A 23,181-nucleotide genomic window follows, 5' to 3' on the forward strand; every position below is an offset into this window, starting at 1 on the left:
TTCATATTCATTCATATAATTATTTTGTTGATCAATGTTTGTATAAAATATATCTAATATTTTTATAAAAATAATTAATTCGGTGATTCGGTTTGAATTAAAGAGAATTAATTATTTTTATAAAAAATTTCCAACACTAAAATCGAATTTCTTAAGTAAAACGAATCTGTCGATGAATCAACCGAACTGATTTGGTTTGATTTATTAATTCAGTTTAACCAGAATAATGTTATATTAGACAATTCCACGGTCCAAACTTATTACAATTTTTTTGAAAAAAGGAAAGTGAATAAATAATTCAACTAGTTAAAATGATATAAAAAAATAACTTTAATTTTTAGTTTATCCTTTAAATTGTCATGAGATTTTTGGTCTGCCAAGTGTTCAAATTTTACTTTTGGTTCAATAAATTTTAATTTCCAAAGATTTGATTGTTGATGTATTTTTTAGGTCATGTCAGTTTTTTTTGGTCACACGTTAGTACTCTGAAGAGGTAAAATAAAATAAAAAAAATCCACATTATTGTATCAAAAGTGCAAAACCAAATTTTAAATAGATAATTGCCAAAATTTTCAGAATGGGACTACTGAAAAAATATTATCAGTAATAGTTTAGCATCAGAATGGGCTAGAGGAATTTGAAATAAAAAATTTAAAATGGGCTACAGGCCCAATAGAGTGAAATATTATTTTGATAAAATAAAAAACGCCTTCCCCCCATTTGCTTTAGGCTTTTCCCCCTGCCTATAGCTATTTCCCTTTGTTCAAATTCCCTCTGCGTCTGCGAATCGATTTCACTCTCACTCTCAGGTATTCTCTCTGCAAATACATATACACTCGATTTGAATACTTACATTGATAATATATTTCTTCTTAGCAATCGATTTCGTTGAAGAATTTTGTTTTGTTTTTTTTTGCTTACCGGTTCAAAATCTTGTATAAACCCTAGACCATACTAGAGCTACGAACTGAGAGCGTGAGGTTGAAAATGGATTGGAACCCAGAAACCCTGCAATTTCTCTCGCAGTGTTTCCTCAACACCTTGTCCCCAATGCCTGAACCTCGTCGCCTGGCGGAGAAGGCTTTGGCAGAGGCTGCTGATAGGCCGGACTATGGACTTGCCGTGCTTCGCCTCGTTGCTAGGCCATCTGTCGATGAGCAGATCCGGCAAGCTGCTGCTGTCAACTTCAAGAACCACCTTAAAGCTTGTTGGACCTCGCAAGCTGGTGATCCATCCGGGGCCCAAACCCCGGTCATACCTGACCAGGAAAAGGATCAGATCAAATCCTTGATAGTCAGTTTGATGGTCAGTGCCTCCCCGAAAATTCAGGCGCAGTTGAGTGAAGCCCTTACTATTATTGGGAAGCATGATTTTCCTAAATCGTGGCCATCTTTATTGCCTGAGCTCGTGGTGACTTTGGATAAGTTGAGCCAGGAGAAGGACTATGCCTCAGTTAATGGGGTTTTGACCTCCATTAATTCATTGTTAAAAAAATTCAGGTACCAGTTTAAGACCAACGAGTTGTTGCTTGATTTGAAGTACTGTCTTGATAATTTTGCAAAACCATTGTTGGAAGTGTTTAAAAGGACTGCGAGTTTTATAGAAGAAGTCGTTTCTTCTGGGGCTGCAAATGCAATTTCGCTCAGGCCATACATAGAATCTCAGAGGTTGTGCTGTAGAATTTTCTATTCGCTGAATTTTATGGAGTTGCCCGAGTTTTTTGAAGATCATATGGATGAGTGGATGACTGAGTTCTTGAAGTATTTGAGGACAAGATACAATGTGTTGGAAGATAGTGGTCCCGATGGGCTCGCTGTGGTTGATGACTTGCGAGCTGCTGTATGTGAGAATATTAGTCTGTATATGGAGAAAGAGGAGGACTTATTTCAGAGCTATTTGAGTGGGTTTGCAGAGGCAGTATGGGGACTTTTGGTGGCCACATCAAATTCTTCTAGCAGGGAAAGGCTGACAGTGACTGCTATTAAGTTTTTGACCACGGTTAGCACTAGCATTCATCATACTCTATTTGGAAGGGATGATATTTTGCAACAGATTTGTCAGAGTATTGTGATTCCAAATGTGATGTTGAGGGATGAGGATGAAGAACTGTTTGAAATGAATTATGTGGAATACATAAGGAGGGATATGGAGGGGAGTGACCTCGACACAAGGAGGAGGATTGCCTGTGAACTCCTAAAGGGAATTGCCTTGAATTACAAGGAGAAGGTGACTGAAAAGGTTTCGGCGCAGGTGCAATCTCTTTTGGCTTCATTTGCGCAAAATCCAGCGGCAAATTGGAAACACAAAGATTGTGCAATATATTTGGTTGTCTCCCTTGCCACGAAGAAAGCTGGTGGTACTTCTGTCTCCACTGATCTTGTGGATGTCCATAGCTTTTTTGGATCTGTAATTGTACCAGAGCTGCAAAGTCAGGAAGTGGATGGATTTCCCATGTTGAAGGCCGGTGCATTGAAATTCTTCACCATGTTTAGAAATCAGATATCCAAACATGTTGCACTTGCATTGCTACCTGATGTTGTTCGATATCTAGGCTCGGAATCAAATGTGGTTCACTCATATGCTTCCAGCTGCATTGAGAAACTTTTGCTGGTTAAAGATGAGGGAGGGAAGGCAAGATACTCAGGTGAAGACATCAGTCCATTTCTGCTCGCATTGATGACAAATCTTTTCAGTGACTTGCAGAAGCCAGAATCTGAAGAGAATCAGTATGTGATGAAGTGTATCATGAGGGTTCTTGGGGTCGCTATTGTTTCTCGTGAGGTTGCTTTACCATGCATCAATGGTTTGACAATAGTTCTGAACAGGGTCTGTGAGAACCCTAAAAATCCCGTTTTCAACCACTATTTATTTGAATCAGTGGCTCTTCTTATTAGAAGGGCCTGTGAGCGGGACCCATCTCTCATTTCTATTTTAGAGACAAGTTTACTCCCTACCCTTCAAATGATATTATCCAGAGATGTCAGCGAGTTCTTCCCTTATGCATTCCAGCTCCTTGCCCAGCTTGTTGACTTGAATATAGCCCCATTGCCAGGTAATTATATGGAGATTTTTGCGATCCTCCTTTTACCTGAATCATGGAAAAAATCTGCGAATGTTCCAGCTCTGGTTCGTCTGCTCCAAGCTTTCCTTAGAAAGGCGCCTAATGAACTAAACCAACAGGGAAGGTTATCTAATGTCCTCGGGATTTTTAACACCCTAGTTTCAACTTCGAGTACTGATGAACAAGGGTTTTATGTGCTCAACACTGTGGTAGAGAACCTTGGATTTGAAGTCATCTCCCCATACATAAGCCACATATGGGTTGCTTTGTTTAAACGACTGCAGTATAATAGAACAGTGAAGTTTGTGAAGTCTCTTATTATATTTATGTCACTTTTTCTAGTGAAGCATGGTTCTCAGAACCTTTCTGGCTCAATGAATGCTGTTCAACCGGATGTATTTCGTACAATTTTAGAGCAGTTTTGGATACCAAATCTCAAGCTGATTACAGGTTCCTTAGAGCTCAAGTTAACTTCAGTTGCTTCAGTTAGACTTCTGTGTGAATCTTTGGCACCATCAGATTCTAAGCTTTGGGGAAAAATGCTTGACAGCATGGTTACACTTCTTTCCCGACCAGAGCAGGAGAGAGTGGAAGAGGACCCTGAAGTTCCAGACTTCGGTGAAAGTGTTGGTTACAATACCACATTTGTTCAACTTTATAATGCTGGGAGGAAAGAAGAGGACCCTGTTCCAGAAATCAAGGATCCAAAACAATTTTTGGTGGCCACCCTGGCTAATCTTTCAGCTCGCTCCCCTGGGACATATCCCCAAATCATTAATGAAAATCTAGAACCTGCAAATCAAGCTGCACTTTTTCAACTTTGCAGCTCCTATAGTGTGACAATAGCCTGAGACAGGAGTCTTCCTTTGTTAACTTGTAAGTATTTTATTTGCGCTTATCATGTTACATTTGTCATTTATTCAAAAGTGTAATGCTTGGCATCGGTGAAAATTGTTTACATTTATGATCAGCTCATACAGATAATAACATAGTAAGCTGTCGGATTCAGTAGACTTGGAGAAGTCTTTGTTTTGCTTCTTTACTCTAGTAACTTTAACCCCTTTTATTTCTGAGATGCTTGCCAGACCATTTTTGTCCAGTATATGTGCCAAACATCTTCATTATTCATAATGTTCCCCCTGTATTTCCTCTTGATTGGACTCCCTTGCTAGATCATCAATAGTTGTTATACATGATATAAAGCATGTAGAATGAGAATGCCGAAACTGAGCGTATTTTGTCTTCTATAAATTTTGACTGATGTATGTACTAATTGCCAAATCATTGAGTTGAGGTAGGGTTCATATCAAAGATTCATTGAAACTAACAGTTCATGATTGTTTGTCAAATAGATTATAAATGTTTATCATCATGTTTTTTGTCCATCTCGCAGGTGCATTTTAAGCAAGGTATATGATATCATACTAGTATGCGAGAGAAAAAGAATAATGTTTTCTCCTGTACGTAATTGTTGGTTTCCAAGACATATTTGTTGGTTCATCATGTTAGTTGTCCAATTACATTAGCATTTAAGAATGAGATATATTGACCACTTCTTAGTCGCATGTTGATTATAGTTTGATAAAAGCTGGGAATATTTTGTTGCTGCTTGTGTTGTTATACATAGTTTTCACCTGTTTTGTTCTTTGTTTAATTGCATCTTATATTTTTATGTTGTGCTAAATATGTTTTACGTGCCCCTTGAATCTGCTTGCTTTGGTTTGCTGTAGGTACTTTTGTGTCGAGGATAATCCTCCCAAGTACCAACTAGATGATGTAAATAAATTTTGCCTCACCCGTGTTCTCTCGTTAATTATGGGTTCAATCATCAATATTTCATTTTAAAAATTGGAAAATCCAAAAGCATTGGCCATAAAAAGAGAAATAGGTACAATTATCTGTTTCTTCTGAAAACGACTGCATACCAAGGTTAACAGTCTTATACATTTGTAGAGTTATGTATAACTGCTGCATAAAAGGAATTGCTCACATGTTTGGTAGAGGAATTGGTGCCTTACATTGATTTGATCTTGTTGTAACTCTTTCTATCCACGTTCCCGCTTGATATTAGTCTATATTTAAAGTTTTTTTGTATGAATTAATTGTTTTTCCCTTTTCAGGAGCAGTGTTTTATTGATGGCAACACCATGGTTTGTGGTCATAGTTCAGTGTTTATGCACAGGCTTTCACTGCGCTTGCTTGAAATGAAATGGGGCAGATAAATATATATAATTTAAGCTCGTTACTTCCAGTCATGCTCACGTTTTCCGACCATGCAGTTATATGTTGTCATATCGAGTGGCCAGTATGAATGAATATGTAGTCTGGGGGCACTTCATATGAATTTGGTCGGGAAACTGTCCGTCTGTTGAGCTTAAACATGCTTCTGCGGCTTTTACTTTACTTTTTTCAGGCTGTCTTCCTCACGCATTGTTTGTTTTTATTCAAACTTGTGCTTTGTTGTTGAGCAAGTGAGTCATTTAGAATCTGTTATCGGACTCAAAGTTTTGAACTTCTTGTTGCTGCCGAAGATGTATGCCAAAATTATATTTTTCAGTATCAATCATGTAGTGTGAAGGTTTGAAGGTGGATATATTTAAGTATATCTTAAAACAGTTTCATACACTATCTTGAGATAGCCATCGATATATTTCACTAATTACATGGTTAATTATAGTCATTTTGAGGTTATTATCCCAAATTTGGCAACAACTAATTGCTTTGTCACCGGTGCGAACTAGATGGGTGTCATAATTTCAACAATAAAATCAATGTGTAACATAACAGTTTGTTTTGTTAAAGAATGAAAAAATTGATTAAAGGTAAATAGGATATGTACAACTACACCGGATATTTTTTTGTTATTGTTACATGATAGTTTGGTCGAGGCCCGAGGAGCATCAGACATCCCTCGGATTGATAGAAGGCGACGGATTTGATCCTGCCTCGACATAGAGTAAAAATTTATTACTAGGTTAAAATCTACCCTTTAATATATTTACTTTTTTTTTTTAACGGATTTAATATATTTACTTTTACTTCCAAAGTTATTCTTATTAAATATTTCTAATTGTATATATTATCAATTAGGTATCTCATAGATTGAGTGAATTTAATATTTGAAAATAATTTTCACAGAGAAGTTTTAAGTTGTCCAACAAATTTCTGCTCATTTCATACCTGTTAGTTGTTTTTGTTTTTAATTTTTCGCACCACTAAAATCCGGCATCGAGTTTTAGTGGTCGGACATAAAGTGGACATCATTTGTTGGATAGCTGAAATTTTTTTAATTTTCACTATCACATATTTTAACAAACCGATCAATTTTTTTTTCTATTTAAAAATTAAAACATGAAGTTTTTTTCCAATCAAATTTTTTTTATCTCGCAAAATCATCTTCTGTAATTAAAATGGTTATAAATTATAATTTTTAAAATACAAAGTAATATTCTTTGAAATAATGCTTGGTATGCACCCATATTATGTGTGTAAAAACGCTAGTTGATAATAAAGAAAAGCATCCCGTTTCCTACATATGCACAACAATTGTTGGGAGTGGTAGAAATCGCATTTAAAAATACGAACATCAAATGTAATTTTTCAAAGATACAGACGAATTTAAATTATTACAGACACGCTGCATTAGTACACAACAAATAGAGATGAATCTCACAGGAATAAGAAAAGTATGCCAACGTATTGTAGCTTTTAGAGCATGTACAATGGGCGAGGAAGCCCACGCGAGGAAGTGGGCTTCCTCGCCCATTTTCATTTCTCGCAAGCAGTGGGCCTCGCGCGGAGGGTCATCGCGCGAGGAAGCCCTGGTTTTTTTTTTTTTTTTAATTATTTTTTTGTGCGGGGTCCACTGCATTGTTTTTTTTAAAAAAATTAAATAAAAATCTAACGGTCAGAAAAATTTGGCCGTTAAAAATCGAACGGCCAGATTTAATCTGACCGTTTTAAATAATTAAAAGTAATTTAAAAATAAAATTAAAAATAATATAACTTTAAATTAAATATAAAATTAATAATAATATAATTTTAATTATGTGTAAGCTTTTAAATTTTAATGAAATAAAAATTTATTTGTGTATTTCTTAATTTTCTATAGTTTTTAAAATTTAATTATGTGTAGTTTTATTTTTTTTATTTGTGCAATTTTATTTTGTGTTTCAATAAAAATATATTTAATAAAATAAAAAATTAATATTTCAACATCGTCTCTACAACATCATCTCACCCTCGCAGAACCAAACAATAAAGTTATCATAGCTAACATCATCATACAATGAAGTTACCAACTTCCTCACACCAACTTCATCTCACCCTTGTACATGCTCTTACAAAGAGCCAATCTTCACCAACAAAAGCATTAAATGCAAAAACTTATTATCAAAACCACCACTTGAATAAAATAATTACAGTTCTGCAACCATAATAATAATAATAATAATATAACATACATTAAATTTCAAAAATATTCCTAGTCACCACCACGCAGTGAGGAGGCATCTAAACGCTGTACAAAATCTCTAAGCTACCGTCTTGACATAAACTATTGAAGATCATCTTTTCAGTTCCAGATCGAAGATGGCGAGCAAGTTTCTTCAGTCAAGGCTCTCTGCAAAGGATGTCGATTGACTCTGTGCAAATATCGTCGAGCTGTATCAATTTTTTTAGAATGATCTTCTGAAAAAGCAGGCTACGATAAATTACAAGAGAAACAGAATTTGCACCTCACAAGGGTTCTCGCCAAAGAATGTAGATTACCACAAACGGAATTAGATCTCATGAGTGGAAATCTTGAAACCTTATAAATTTTACTAATCCATCTCCACCACATGAAAGAAAACCTTGTGGAACAACCTGAATATCTGTAACGGCAACCTGTAAAATGGATTTGGGGGTGTTTCCGTAAAATGTTACAAATAAAATGGCCTTTTTACTCAAAGTAACTGCTTTAAGAAATTACCCTAACAACTTCGCCGAAACCACGGGAGCTTGGTTGCAGAAAGGTGTGCCTTTCATGCAATCTTGGCCAGTGAAACACCAACTTGGCCATCTTGGCATCCCAAAGTTTTACATCCCCGTCCTTGCTTCCAGTTAAGAAAAAGCTGGTGTTTGGAATTGTGGTGATTTTAGTTACACTCCCTTCAAGACAAATTAAAGGAACATCAGTATAAATAGCATTTTATTGTTTTCAACTATGTATTCAACAGTACACATTTTACAGTACCGGAGTGGGCCTTTGGTATATACCAGAGCATTCCATTCCTATTCTGATCCCCAGTTTTGTTCTGCATATAGCCCAAAGATGAAGCGTTTATGTTGTGTTCACCAGTGTCCAAGTGCTTGTGCCTCTTTGTCTTTCCAGTAGCTATGTAGCGGAAGTCATGAAGGCCCACATCACCTTCTTTTCCACCAGTCAAAATGAGAGGCGAAATAGACCCACTACCAATGTCATTGTCAAACACTGAAAGAGAGCGAGCGCCACCTAGAACATGGCAGATGAATACAGATTTGAATCTAAAATCATAAAAATAACTTGCAGGTTGCAATGGAATAGGAACCAATACATATCCATGCATGCGTATCTGAACGTACGTGACTTTGTACGGTATACAAGAAATCTAAAAAATAATTCCAAAAAAACATAGAATCATGTATAAGAAAAACATTCTATTTTACTTGGCATATTCATTGGTAAACAGCCTCAGACTGAGAATATTGTTATTACCCAAGAAATCATTAGCACCATATCAATTTTCTAATCAACAATGAGGACCAATTATGCCATTTTCCAACTGGGACTTCGGATATTCTTCCACCTCTATATCTAATGAAGCCGAGCATTTTTTAAATTTAACAGGTCACAAAAATGATTCTCTCAAAATCTTTTGGGAAACAAACCTTCGTGGCACATAATGGAAGCTTGAGAAGTGGCAGGAGGAGCGAGTGTATCCCAAACTACCACGTTAACACCATTGGAGCTATATCCAGAAGCTGCAATAATTGATCCACTAGCAGTAACATAAGTAACATCCCTGCATATTCATTTACCAAGATTAAAAAAAAACCCACAGGATACAAAATACAGACCAGCAAACTGTTGAAAGGCACAAGAAATATTGGCTCCAACTCTCAAGAGAGAAAAGCATGGAAAAGCTACGAAATTGAACGAAGGGCAAGACTCTACCAACCTAAAACCCCCACCTCCAGCAACTAGAGCAAGCAACGAATTAAACTTTTGTGATTATTCAATATTACTGATGGCAGGGTAAAGCAGAGAGGGACAGGGGAAAACTGCTCCAGGGACTTCAGAAGTTCACAGTGAAAGTATAAAAATATAGCACAAACTAAAATTCTCGATTCAGGTGAATCAATTCAACACTGAAAGAGGGATCGCATACGAGGTATGATTGCTAAAGCAGGCAGACGATTCTGTTGGCCGAATATTACTCCGCCCTCCAACTTCAAGCTGCCATGTGCATACAGTGCCGTCTAGTGCAGCAGTGGCAAATCGGTGCCCACAGTTGTCAAACCGCAACGCTGACACTGAGGCGAGAGCATACGGAGGAGGGACATTTGCAGCTGGAAGAACTCCATATGTAGCAATAGCTCTTTCCTCACCAAACTGCAGTTGAGAGATTCTTGCGTCAACTTCTGTTTAGGGAAGCAAACTAATAGTAACTTTAGCAAATGGAAACCAGATTGTTTGACTGAAAATTACTTCAGTAAGTGGAAAAATCTTGTGATTCTTAGATGTATGACACTAAATGAACCCTATGAACCAGTTGAAGCTTAGTTCAACTATATATTCCCGGCACACTGGCTTTTAAAATAAAAGGATTCTCTTAACCGTTTTAGGACCAAAGGTTCATTTAGGATACAAGAAGAACAAATGGAGTAAAAGGCTGATAAATTTAGAAAAAGGCTAGAAAGGATTCTTATAATAAACACATCCACTGAACCATAGAAAACTAAATGCCACAGAAAGCAATCAACTTAATATGTAAAGGCAGGGGCATACAGATCACATTTTTTCCAGAAATAAAACTAAGATTCTGGCTTAACCAAGACCAAAAAAAATCCATTAGACGACTATTATAATCACAATATTGACAGTTGGAAGCAGACAAGGCCGATGATCTACTGTACAAACTTGCATACCTCCCACAGGTATATGTGAGTATTGCTAGAGCCGACCATAAAGAAGGGCCTAGAAGGATGAGATGCCAACACCCTGGACCTGACATTTTCGACAGTTGCAGGAGGATCCACAAACTCATCAAAACCATCTTGGACCCCCCAACCAAGGCCAGATGCTCCTACACCAGCATAACCTGGAATTCCAAACGCTCCACCACCAGTTAAATCCCTGCCTGCTCTTAGCACAGCAGCTGCACCAATGGTAGCTCCACCTAACCCTAGATGTGTGCCCTTCGTACTCCCCAGACCCACGCCAGGAGAAACACATGTGGGAACTGGGGTAGACTCAGATCCAGCCCACCCATTATGTGGCCAATCAGCTTCCTCCCAGAGGTAGTCTGATTCATCCATATGAAGCAATCCATCTTCCCAGTTGAAAAATATTATTCCCTAAAAAAATATGAGCCTGTCATCAATAAACTATAGAAATCGCTTCAACTTAATGGCAAAAAAGGCGATCGGAAGCATTTTGTTAATAGCAAACTAGATATGCTGTTTTCCCTGTTCATAAATATCTCAATATTCAATAAAAAGAAGTCCTATTAGAACATACTAATACCACCAAATGAGATAAATGACACAAAATACAAAGTACAAACACCTCCATCCATATTCAAAAAAGATGCTTAACCAACAAGTGATTACATTACTAACAAATTAAGTTGGTTTGGTCATTTGGTCAGGTTTCACAGCCCACAGGTCAATGCAGGTCAAAAGTTCAAAAGCTGACATCATACTCTCCTCTTGAAAAGATGAGAACTGTTTGGTTAGTTATGTCATTATTAAATCATAGGCCTGCAAATACAAAAGTAACAAAATAGTCAAATGCTGCATGATCCTTCTGCCTGATGCTTATACTTCAGCTCTTAAAGCCACCAAAATGGACTCCATTTTGCTCCATGTCTCCATCAATCAACAGAATATAATAAATATATTGATTTTTAAAATATAAGAAAAGGTAAAATCAAATGGGGCCAACTTTTTATCTGTGTGCATTAACGGAGACAGCTTTCATGAGATTGTCAGACATTTTACCACTACAGCAACAATAATGGAACAAAGGAAAGAAATCCCACCTTTTTATTGCTGGCAACTGCAGCTTGGCGATTATCAACAGAGTTAATGCACAAGGCCTGGTCAGATACTGTAACAGATCAGAATAACTTGATGCTAGATGAAGCAGATATTTCAAATACGGAATATAATAGTAATTAAGAGGTACCTCTAAAAGTTCCCCGTTTCTCTTGTATATTTCTTTAGGATTGTAGAAAGGCATAGTTTTCTTCATGTCAAACACATCATTTTCCCCAAAACTTTTGAAAGGGTGATCATCTGGGGACATACAAGCAAGAGGTGATCCAACAGCATGAGTAGGGCTGCCAAGCCCATCTTTTCCGCAAGAAGTTTCCTCAGATTCACACTCTCTTGAGATGTTCATATAAGTTTCACCCCATCCACCAAAAGATTTCTGTTTAACATATGGAAGCCAGTTGCAGTATTCTTGCTCAAAAGCTCCATGAGTTATTCTTCGATCAGCACAAATAAGCCATAACTTTTTCAAAGCTGGTAACTCACTGCCGCTGTCCAAAAATTCTGTATTTTCTAGAGTTTTATTGTTGTATTTATCTCCGAGTTCTGGCTGAGGAAAACCATTTTCTAAATATGAGAGGATAGGTTTGTTTGATAAGTTGACTTCCTGAAGAAGGTATATCACAAATTGCCTCGAACAATAAAAAGAAACACCTGCTCTCGTGAGCTTTAGAAATTCAACTAAAGTACTTGACACTAATCCCATTTCCAGGGGTAAATTTTTGCAAACGGGTATGGACAAAGACGGGGTCGGCGAAGCACATATACCATTGGGAATTACAGGCAATGTGTTAAGTTGATGTTCCAAAAACTTAACCATGTGTACCCACAATGAACCACTCATAAGTTCCCAGCACTTGTCTTCTGGAGCTGATGACACACTTCCTACATTCTGCTCATGCTTACGTCCATCCAGCTCAACATAAGTTGGTAATGGAACATACGTTGAATCTTGAGCAAGTGTCTCCACAATCTCACTAAGCATTACATTGAGGTCCTCAACCGTAAGCTTATTAGGCGTATTCCCTCTCATTAATGGGGTTAGAATAGGCCTAACACTAACAAGAAGAGCATTGAGATTCCTTTGAAACCAAGCTGATGAAAACAACACATGGTACTTGACCAAAGCTAGAATATGAAAAAGAATCATCTCAAATTCCTTGGTGCAGGATCTAAGAAACAACCTCAGCATGGCTGTTAAACACCCAAATGACCATGTAATCCCTTGATTGGAAAATCGCCAAGCAGCAAGCCAACAAAACCTGGCTTCACAAGAAATTCTATTGTTGGCCAAATATGCTGCGTGACAGCTGTTTACACACGAGAAAACAACATATTTTGCAAAAATGCATGAAAATTCCTCAGTGGCTTTCGATAGAAGATTGGACGGAATAGAATCCAAGAACAATTTGTCAGCATAGCTCTTCTCACCAGATTGAACTTTCAGCATATATTCATGCATTATATTGTTTCCAATGAACACTAAGCCTTTATGGTGAAAATACAACACAGCCTGCAAAGTACAGAATATAAGAAAAAATTGGATAATTGAACACAAAAATGAGCAACACATCAAGTTACTACCATCAACAACAATTACCATGAAAATCAAATGAAGAGGAATCAAAAGAAACTTCTGCTGAAAACATGCAATAGCTGCAGTCAAATTGCTGCGAAATTCACTCAGTGAATTTTCAAATTCTTGATCCACAGGGTTGTAGTTCTCGAACATCCCAAAAGATGCAGTTTCAATATCCGCAGAACTTGGATGTTCTATCAACAAGTTTGACATGTACCGCATAGCCAAATTTAGCTTAGAATGAAACATAATCTGGTGTGATATCTCATTTGATATCCAGTTCAAGAAATGTTTATCTGCCGGTGGTTTCAGCATTTCAACAAGAAGATTGTGACCTGCGCTCTGCATTGTACTCCCTTGCCCTAGACTGCCAAAGTGGCTAATAGACGAGGAATGGCATTCCAAAGCTTCGAGCTAATCAGAAAGCAAAACAAGAAATCATCATGAAATTGAACGAAAGTCATCCATATCATAGAGGTATATAAGTACTTGGAAGAGTTGAGGATTAGGGTGTTCATAATTCCTGTCGTTTTCCGAGCATTACTTAGCACCCATAAAATTTATCTCAGATGGTTCAAGTGTGTTAAACCACAAAAGTTTGCACGATAAAACGGAAACCCAGATAGAAGGTAGCACAATTACTCCATTTTCAAAGTTCAAACAAATAGCATTAACAAGACAATTTTCAAAAGATTGTATTCTTAAATAACAAACAATTAGTACTTTTGAAGTGAAACATACTAATGCAATCGGTGCAACAACTATACAATAAAGTCATACATAAAGGAAAAGATGAGCAACAACTATAAAATTTCAGTATACAATACAGAGGTGGTACATGAATCTAACTTATTTACTAACCAGGAGATTCCAATAAATGAGAAACTATTATTAAAATTCTTTGATCTTCCAAAAACAAGGAGAGTTTCAAATAAAGAAATGAATGATCTTGACACTCATTGGAGCAGAGACCATGAAATAATACAACTAACCATCTCATGCATGGCTACAAGCACATGCCCAAGTCATAAGACAAGTATCAAGCATAAATAAAATATCCTAAATTTAATAAAAACTATTAACAAATTTGTATCAAGAAGTTGAAACATAAAGTGTTTAGTCAAGAAGTGATGATTCAGAAAACAATGACAAGACTAACTTACAGGTAGGCCACATCTACTTAAGGATGTCGCATTCATCAGTACAGAAAACTGACTTAATGCAGCAGCTCGGTACTCCCCAATAGCATTTTTCATGACCGTCTTGGTAGCCAACATCATGCAATATTGACCGATACTTGGATCCAGAAATGGAGCATGCAAAGACGAAAGAAAGGAACTATTTGACTCTGAACTCATTTCAACACCAAGCATTCTCAAAAAGGACTGGAAATGATTCCCCAACACCCACTGTTCATGAAAAAATGAATGAAATTAGTGGCATGCTAATACAAGGAAATAATGGAGATGAATCTACCAAGGGGAACATCAGTTTTTACGGAGTTAAGAATATCATAACTCACTACCTCCAGAAAACTTGACATCCAAATGTTTCCTTCGCTTAGTGCAGATGGAAGGAGAAACTTTGAAATAAGATTGTGCTCTGAAGGCCCACCATAACCCTCAATAAGGCGACAAATTACAAGAGCAAGCTGCTCATCCCCTAGGTTTTTAGCACAGACTGTAACAGCTGAAGAAAGATCCCCACCAAGCAGAAAGAAAGCTACAGCAAGCTCTAGCTGATGCTTTCCCATTAGTACATAAGCATTTTTTAAAGCAGCAGCCTTATTGTGATCCTCCTGAACATTAAAGTTCAGCAAAACAAAACTAATGTAAAGATCAAAATCACAAGTTCGCAACAATCAAAGGAATTGTTATCACAGCAACAGCATTAAACAAGTGAGACTAGAAAAGCTCAATTCTAGGAAATACCAAAAAACCAGAGTTCTTTGAGCGTCAGATTCCATAAGAAGAAAATTCAGTATCAGATCCAAGGAATGTATAAACATATGAGTTATTCCTAAGGTTGTTCAGGGCAGTGAGATATAAGTGACTGACCGCTTGGCAGATTAATCGTATGTAGTATGTGCATTAAGAAAATTTTAACTCAGTATCACGACAAAAAAATGGCATAAAGAGACAATGTTATTTACTTCTTTCTTATGTTACTTATAGCCTAACTAGAGCCAAATATGTAAACTGCCATACGCTTGAGAGATGAGCATTTAACATCCATCTCTCCTGTATAATATTTTATTGACTTTATATAATAATCATTTAACAATTGCATAGGGTCGTGTTTAACACTTCCCCTGATGGAAAATACTGTTTCAATCCATCAAAATGGACAAATATTATGAGCACCTGAAAATTTCTCAACAGAAACGTGGCCAATGGCTTGTCTTTATCGTCTTTGCTCATTTTGAACAGGCCAGCCAAAACTTGAACCCTGTTTAAAGCTATGTACAGGAGTGAACATGCCTTGGGATCTTTGTTTCTCATGTACTGCTGTCTAGCCAGTCGTTCCATCTGCAATCAGACATAAAGTTACTTAAAATAAGGATTAGATATCTTCTACTCGCAATTATATCTTAAATCAAAAACATAAAAACCAGGATATAGATATAATACATTGTGATGAAAAATGAATATCAGTGGGGACATGCAAAGGTCTATAACCATCGTGTGTGCATACAGAGAGCTGATTAACAGTGACTTGGCAGCGTACCACTCCAATTATCAAGTTGAGCATAAGTACAGAAACGGAGGACAAAAGGCCATAAAATCAACACGTAAACACTAGCCTCTTTACCAAAAAAATACAAATTCTCTTCCAAGTTTTCTCCTCCAGCAATTCAACTCCTTTTTCTATATATATTTGGTTGCTTGCACATTCTTGGATAGTATTCAACAAAACAAAAAAAAAAAACAGCAGGGAAAATGGTTCCTTCTAAGGGGGGAAAGGCTGACAACGCTATCTCCCCTTGATCTGCGATTTGAAGTGGGTAAGAAAAGGCTCAGTTTGGATATCTCATACTACAGAAGCCAGAATACAGCTCACAAAACTCATACACCTTATCATAGGATGGAGAAAGCAGCAAAGGATGAAAAAACCGAAGACAGTTCCGCAAAAGTCAAAATGAAGTGGAACCGGAAAGGAAAATGATATTTTCTTGTCTTAATTTCGCCATTTTCATCCCAGAAACAACAAACAAATGAAATCAACTCATAATCTAGCAAAAAACAGAGTGATCATTCAGAGTTTAAGAGCATACAAAAAGAAAATACAAATTTCGTGTATTTGCATGTTTGGTTTTTTGAGTACCTTCAAACGGAATTGTGTCACATTTGAGTACCAAAACCCAACACCTATACTGCGCATTTCTTCCCAAGATGGCTCAGCCGATAAAAGAGAGTTAAACAAATTTTCATGACAATCTGAATGAAAAGCCCATCCAATCAGCTCTGACGAAAAGTCTAGTTCTTCCACCAAAGGCAACCTATTGAATCTTCGGGAAAAAAATATTCGTTGAAACCTAACTGCAACCCAAAACCTTCAAAAGAGAATGTTGGAAAATTAATAGAAATTCACTGCGAAGAATCTATAATCTATAAAAAAGCAAAAGTGTAAAAGGTGCAGAAAGAGAAGAACCACAACACAAAAATTATGTTAATTAGCCGCTCAGCCTCAATTAAGGCATGATAATAAGTGAAGTTAGGAGTGTGAAACTTACCAAGGATTCAAACAAAAAGTTTCTGTTTTACAACATTAGTTTATAGCGAAAGGACTGAATCAGAAAGTTTCTGGTTTTCAATACATATACCTGAATATATCCTTCAAAGCCTAGCAAGCTAACATCAGAACAATAATTTGATAGTTTAATAAGTTGAATTGATATGCATTACCAAACAGAAGAACCAAGAGGAAAGAAATTTCACATTTCGTATTTAATTAGATATTTACAATTTTGTCTTTGTCATGATGTTTATGTATCATTTATTTAGGAGCTGTCGTGTTTGTGACACATCATATCAGTTGTGATGACAATGACTTAAACACAAACGTAACAAAATAAGAAAAAAATCACACACCAGCTCTGTGATTTAGATTTTCTAAAACCAGTCACACCCAAAATGTAATTATAAAAACCGAACTGAATAGCTGTACATTGCCATTTGATGCAAGGGGTCCATGGCTTGTCAAACTAAAAAATTGACTAAGAGCTCGGATCCCAGAACTTTGCAGAACAGCATCGCAGCACGAGATTGAATCATGTCCAAATTCATCATCTCCAGATTTGGTCAACTTCTGGTTAGTGATAATTTTAATTTATTCACCAGATTAACAAACCCAGTGTTATCATCTCATAGCTTTTATGGGCCAAATCTAGAGTACCCGTCCCTAAAACAAATTGATGGCCATCGAGCCAATCAAAAACTTTTTTAAGAGACATCATCCCCAAGATTGGAAAGAATCCAAAAACCGAGGTGGCAGACAAAAATCTAAAGTACCTTCTACCAGGTTCATCTAGACTTCCATAAGCTGAAGTGGAGTGTGGATCACTAACTTCTTGCAGGAGATCGACTAAAGAAATTGCCTGCATCATTTCAATCTTTGTCATGCATCCAGCACGGTGCAACCACTCAAGAGCTTCAATGAAGCTTATAAATTCAGATTTTTGAGAAGATGAAGTCAATCTAGTATTGGGTTCATTATGTCCCCAACCAGAGGTAAACTGAGATAATCCTATCTGTGGTTGGGAACTACTCCACTGAAATAGGTTATCATTTGAACTTGAAGTGAGGAGTCCTTCGAGATAGTTTGATAATGGGAGTGGTGAAATCATGTTGCGTGGCACTTTAGTGCCATATCTCTTTTTAGACGATCCACTGGAAGCAACATCCTTGACCAGATGACGCAAAGCTACAAATGCACGATTGAAGTTACCTGGAGGCAAATTATAAAATTATTAGACCTTATAAAAAGCCACAAAAGGTTAAAGCTTCTTGAATATATTTAAAATGAACTGATTGCCAGGAGCCATGCATTAACAAAACACATACACACTTTAAAAGAATCTACAATTTTAAGGCAGCATATTTCAGAACAAAATTCTAAGTAACAATATAATAAAGCATCAGGAAGCTCTGTATACTATAATATTATAGAATAACTTCAGCAACAGGCAAGCCCAAGTCCATATCAATACGGAAGATTTTAGTCATTATTCTTGAAATGCTTTTCGCCAATGTAGAGGGAGAGAGAGAGAGAGAGAGAGAGAGAGAGTATAATTTAATGTCGCAAATTAATAGAGTGTTTAAATACTTCTGCTTGTACTTCATCGCAAGCACAACGCAGAAAAAGAGACAAGTCCTTCCCAGTTGCCAATTTCTTTGGGTTTCTTCCATAAATAAGCATAAATATAAAATATCTGGGGTATTTCGGGTTTCATTTTCTAGCCCACCTTTGCCATTTCCCAACAATGAAACCAAGCATTAAAATTTTCTTCTTCCAAAATATTTTTACCCTGCAACACAGTCATTATTTTCCATTAAACTTCTCAGATTTCCTAAGCATACCCTACAATTTTATTTTATTCTCATCCAACAAACTATATTTTTCGATTTTAAAAATAATCCTGTACCATTCCAATATCTATGATGAGGCATTAACAACTCAACATATTTTTACTTGACATACATCTACATTAAAAAATGTCTCCTTCATGAGACAAAAACATACATCACAATCTCCAATACTTTTTATTCAAAATATTTCCAAAAATCTTCCAGCAAACATAGAAAACAAAACATCATAGCCATGGTATTCTGCAAAAGGCTCCTTGTTCTTATTTGATTAAGCGTTAAAATATATTGAGTCACAAAATTATCAAACCAAAGCTCATATAAATATAGCCAATATTCCGTAGTCCAAACCCAAAAGTACCTGAAGAGATATTGATCAAAAGTGTCTCAGGATGAAATAAAGGAAGGGATCCTCCCATATTTTCTGCTATTTCTGACATGCTCCAGAACCAAATTTTAGTTAAAATTTCATACATTTGTTCACAGTTTTGAGCATAAGATTTCGGATTATCTCTCATATTCACCTCAGAAGAGAACTGATAGCGTGCTTCATTGATCTTTATTGATGGTTCTTTCGAATCAGTACAGTTTGTTGAAAGCATTAGTTTACCGACACCGCCATTGCAAAGAAAAGGACCATCCTGGCAGAACTTCGGGCAACGGTTGGACAGAAATTCCTTATCAGCTACCAATAAAAACTGACTAAAAATGCTAAAATACTTGTCGTGAACAACAGTGATTGTCCCTCTAGGCCCCCAGAGGAAATTGCAAATAGCAGGGCTAGCACTATGTACTGCAATACAATGCCAGATGTTTTTATCCACAGGTTTCCCAGATTTCAAAAAATTCTGATCTCCACAGCGTCCAAGAGCATATACTCGCACTTCAGTTTGCAAGCATATCCCTAGTAATAACTGACCATTTCCCATCATCAACCAATTTAGAGCAACAACCTCTCCATCAAGACATAATTTATCTTCTAGTAGGAAGATACCTGCATTCTGCACATGCATGCATTCCCATATACAAAGTATACTAGCGCAATTTTGTTGATCACTTGGAGAAGCTGTTGCTATCTTTTGACAACAAGGGCTGGGAGTCAAGCCTGTGATAGAACCTTGGCCTGAAGAAAGCACACCAACAAGATCCCACTTCGCACCAGATCTCGAGGATCGAGTTGGCAAGCTCCTCCACAGCTTTAAACTGCTGTCCATGCAACCAGTTATCATATGATAAGCATAGCAGCGGCTGTACCTTTCATTAGTAGAACTTAGCTTCTGTTCTAAAGATACAATTAAGTTATCAGGGCAGACCACGGAATAGCTTGTAACTTTGTCATCATCATGAGGAGCAGGAATGACTGAGGAGCATGGATCAACAGAGACAATGTACTTTTTACCAGCAAAATCAGATTCAAATGTCTGCAAGCGTTCATCACAACAGCAATGACATAAATCATTACAGTGTATGGTTATTTCCCACGATAGAGCCTGAAATCTATCCATCCATAGTGCAACAAGCAGAAACTTACAAGAGTTAACAGTTTCATCGCAATTAGAAGGTAAAGGAATCGAGCATATTCTACTTAGCTTTTGTTGGTCACCACAAGCCCCAAAGGGAATAAAACATAGCTTATGAAAGGAAAGATCCTGTTCATCACTTTTCGACGTCTTAAGGATAAAGCAATCAATACCATCAGAATGCCCTAGGAGAAGGGCTCGGTCCTCACCCAGAACAGTTGGGGCCCAACAAAGGCAGGTGTAATAAGGAGAGTGAGAGCATCCAGGAAACAACATTTTTCCGAAGAGCTTCCAAGAGGGAGTTGATGTTGGCAAGCCAATGTGACTACTGAAAAAGGTTGAAAATGACCAAAAAAGAAGCATTCCATGTCTATCTAAAGATGCGGCTAGTTCAACACCTGAAATGGACGGATGAACTGCAATTTGCAAAATTTTTCCAGTGTGGCCGTCAACTTTCATAATTCTTTTACTTTGAGATGGCGTAGGGTTGTCAGTGTTGTATCCATTGGCAGATTTACCTTTTCTAGTTGGTCTTTGAAAGTATAATTGTAGCCAGGAAAAAGAATTGCAAGGTGAAAACTGGACTAAAGAGCAAGCAACTGGTGGACCAGAAACATGATTTCTCGTCATGAAAACCTTGCGAGCTAATACTTGACTAGTTTCCATTTCAGAACTGACTAACTCTTGTTTCTTCCATAAAGTAATCCTTGGGAATCTCACTGGAGAAAAATCATCAAGACAATGTACTGCCCATAGAGTTGTCACTTTATCAGGACCTAAGCCAATTAACCACTCACACCTGCTTGCATCATCATACCGTGAATCACTTAAACATGAATAGCATGCTTCATCATGAAGGAGTTTTATGCTTTCAACTTCCGTTGCCCAAAATACAAATATATCGGAGCCCAAAGAACCATTAAGAGTTTGAGAAACCTCAATCACACCAATGACACAAAAAGACAACCTCGGTGATCTATGGTCACTACTATCCTTTCCAGCTCTTTTAATCCTCCCAGCATCAATTTCACTCCATAACCTAACAGCACCATCTAAAGTGCAAGTTAGAAGCACTGACCTCGGCGCATGTACAGCATGTCTGCTCAATGGTTTTCCTGTTGACGGCCTCCATTGTATCATCCCAACGGGCATTGGATGATGCAACTCAGCTTGCATATATTTGGAATGTCCATCACCTTGACAAATTAAAACAGAATTGTTTGCCACAGAATCATAATTTCTTGCTTCACTGGTCAGAGATGATGCAACTCCATTGTTCAGTCTACATGGTGCTGTTGCTGATAATCCTTGAAGCGACCAAGTGGCAGATATCAGCGCTTGAGGCACTTTGGGTGTAAATTTCCAAGCTATTTCCCAGGATTTCACATTCCTTCTCCAGAACACTACTTCAATACCTCCTGAAATGATTCCATCCCCAGACCCCGTCCATTGGATGGCCTCCACCTTCGTTGCTTGAGAAAGAACTGCAGTCTGACTCCAACAAAAAGAACCTGAATATCAGTAAAGAGATTCATATTTGATTGATAGAAATGGAAGTTAGCAGGAACCTTTCCTGTGCACAAAGTTTTACAAAATATTAAGATATTTTTCCTTACAATTGGTTATGGTGTTGGATAATTGGTATGTTTAATGAAATCCGCTGTGTTAATTATGTTTCTGCACTGTATATAGGTATCTATCCTAAAAGTAGCAAGCATGTACAATCACTTAGAAACTTGAAGCAAACACCTGCCTCAATGAGATAATTCTGCTCAGCTTTTCACATTCGTCCGTATCTTGTAATTTCGTTAATTTGTTTCAGCAAAGCTTGGTACAATCAAGTAACCAAAGCTTGTTAAAATATGATAAATCGCCAGCAGGCATCCATATAAATTAAACCTCACAAATTTTCGGCCGATACTCCAGCATTCAAATCCAGGGAGAAAAAAAAATGACAATTACTAAAAGAGTTGAACTTACAGCTCGAAGTGTCGTCTGAATTATATGAGAACAACTGGATACATTCATCTATAGCCGCCCCAAGTTCACCAACACAAGGGTCGGCAGGCGACCACGAGACTGCGGAGACGCAGACGTCGCTACCACAGCTTCGCGATAGCTCGAGAACTTGCCGGAAAACGGGACCGATCTTCGCTTCGGCCTGAGACAAAGGATTTGGTAAGTGAGTAATTACAAGAAGAGATGAAGCCCCGTAAGCAATCCATGAGTATCCAGCGAAGTCCAACAGCCAGTCGATCAATTGTTCAGATCCATGTTTGGGCCGGGACGGTGCAGGAGGAACGATCTCCGATTTGATCAATTTGAGAGGAAGATATGAGGCGATGTCCGCCGCAGCCGGATATATGGAAGTAATCTCCGGCATTTTCCCGGCGGACGAGATTTGGCTGGAGCTTGGAGGGAAGGACTGGTCATACTCCATTCCTAAAGCGATTAATTCATTTTCAGCAAAATTAATAGCGCTTAATACCTCCTCTCCTCCTCTTCTTCTTCTTCTTTTTTTTTTTTTTTTTTTAATTATAATTATTAATCGATACTGTATTATTAATTGATTAATAAAAATAGTAGCTTTGCCCCCGATTTTAATATTTGATTAATTGATATACTTGATGTGAAATTTTAATAAGAAGAAAAAATTATGTTGAATATAAAATAAAATTGGCAACCAAATGCAAATTAATTAAAAACACTAGAACAATGATTTGGGTTATTTGAATTTTATATTTTATCACTCAACTAAAATCAATTTATTAAGTTCAACCTTGTAAAAATAATAGCAAACACAAAAATTTTTGTGATTATGTGTTTTAAGTCAAGGGATTTCTTACTTGACCTAATAACCAAATGAATTATTTTATTATATCAAAAATATTAATTTACTTTCTATATATATATATACATTGTCTAATAGATAATACTTTAAACTAGTTTTTTTCATTAATATTTAAGGCATATAAAATATTTTAATTAAGTGATTGGATAATTAATAATTTCATTTGAAAAAAATTCGACGTGCGATGATATTAATTTTATGAGATAAATATTTTATTATATCATATTGGTAAAAAAATATTATTTGTTATTTTTAAAAATACTATTTTAATTTTAGACGTTAATCGA

At 36.9% G+C, this 23,181-nt stretch overlaps 2 protein-coding genes across 10 annotated transcripts; one reads left to right on the forward strand and one right to left on the reverse strand.

The window, feature by feature from the left end:
- The first annotated feature begins 726 nt into the window (after positions 1–726).
- Positions 727–5,669, forward strand: LOC140890633 (exportin-2). Of its 2 annotated transcripts, XM_073298555.1 has the most exons (3): positions 727–809; positions 949–3,937; positions 5,182–5,669. In XM_073298555.1, exon 2 carries the CDS (start codon positions 988–990, stop codon positions 3,910–3,912), a length of 2,925 nt encoding a protein of 974 aa, XP_073154656.1. In that variant the 5' UTR covers positions 727–809; positions 949–987; the 3' UTR covers positions 3,913–3,937; positions 5,182–5,669. The 2 variants fall into 2 exon arrangements, with proteins under 2 accessions (XP_073154656.1, XP_073154655.1); XM_073298554.1 differs by having other exon boundaries at positions 745–3,937.
- Positions 5,670–7,333: 1,664 nt separating this feature from the next.
- On the reverse strand, positions 7,334–22,495 carry LOC140893631 (uncharacterized). 8 transcript variants are annotated; one of them, XR_012153230.1, is made up of 17 exons: positions 22,024–22,495; positions 18,885–21,554; positions 17,450–17,885; positions 16,263–16,491; positions 15,302–15,466; positions 14,464–14,736; positions 14,102–14,347; positions 12,960–13,352; positions 11,493–12,872; positions 11,347–11,403; positions 10,232–10,660; positions 9,472–9,695; positions 8,972–9,105; positions 8,298–8,555; positions 8,034–8,212; positions 7,798–7,948; positions 7,334–7,704 (listed from the first exon to the last, which is right to left on the reverse strand). XR_012153230.1 is itself a non-coding variant. In XM_073302716.1 (17 exons), exons 1-16 carry the CDS (start codon positions 22,481–22,483, stop codon positions 7,850–7,852), a joined length of 7,632 nt encoding a protein of 2,543 aa, XP_073158817.1. In that variant the 5' UTR covers positions 22,484–22,495; the 3' UTR covers positions 7,334–7,704; positions 7,832–7,849. The 8 variants fall into 8 exon arrangements, 5 of the variants coding, with proteins under 5 accessions (XP_073158817.1, XP_073158815.1, XP_073158816.1 ...); XR_012153231.1 differs by having other exon boundaries at positions 7,334–7,723; XM_073302716.1 differs by having other exon boundaries at positions 7,832–7,948.
- Between the last annotated feature and the right edge of the window lie 686 nt (positions 22,496–23,181).

The sequence above is a fragment of the Henckelia pumila genome, chromosome 3, assembly GCF_033568475.1.
Source record: "Henckelia pumila isolate YLH828 chromosome 3, ASM3356847v2, whole genome shotgun sequence".
NCBI classification, from domain to species: domain Eukaryota; kingdom Viridiplantae; phylum Streptophyta; class Magnoliopsida; order Lamiales; family Gesneriaceae; genus Henckelia; species Henckelia pumila.

What these genes read in the sequence shown, in the direction of transcription:
- LOC140890633 (XM_073298555.1), top strand. Translation starts at nt 988, where the DNA reads ATGGATTGGAACCCAGAAACCCTGCAATTTCTCTCGCAGTGTTTCCTC.
- LOC140893631 (XM_073302716.1), bottom strand. Translation starts at nt 22,483, where the DNA reads ATGGAGTATGACCAGTCCTTCCCTCCAAGCTCCAGCCAAATCTCGTCC. An exon ending in CAGTTGCCAGCAATAAAAAG is followed by an intron (nt 10,661 to 11,346) that starts GTGGGATTTCTT and finishes ATATTTTTTTAG; the next exon opens with GGAATAATATTTTTCAACTG. An exon ending in CTCACATATACCTGTGGGAG is followed by an intron (nt 9,696 to 10,231) that starts GTATGCAAGTTT and finishes TCTCAACTGCAG; the next exon opens with TTTGGTGAGGAAAGAGCTAT.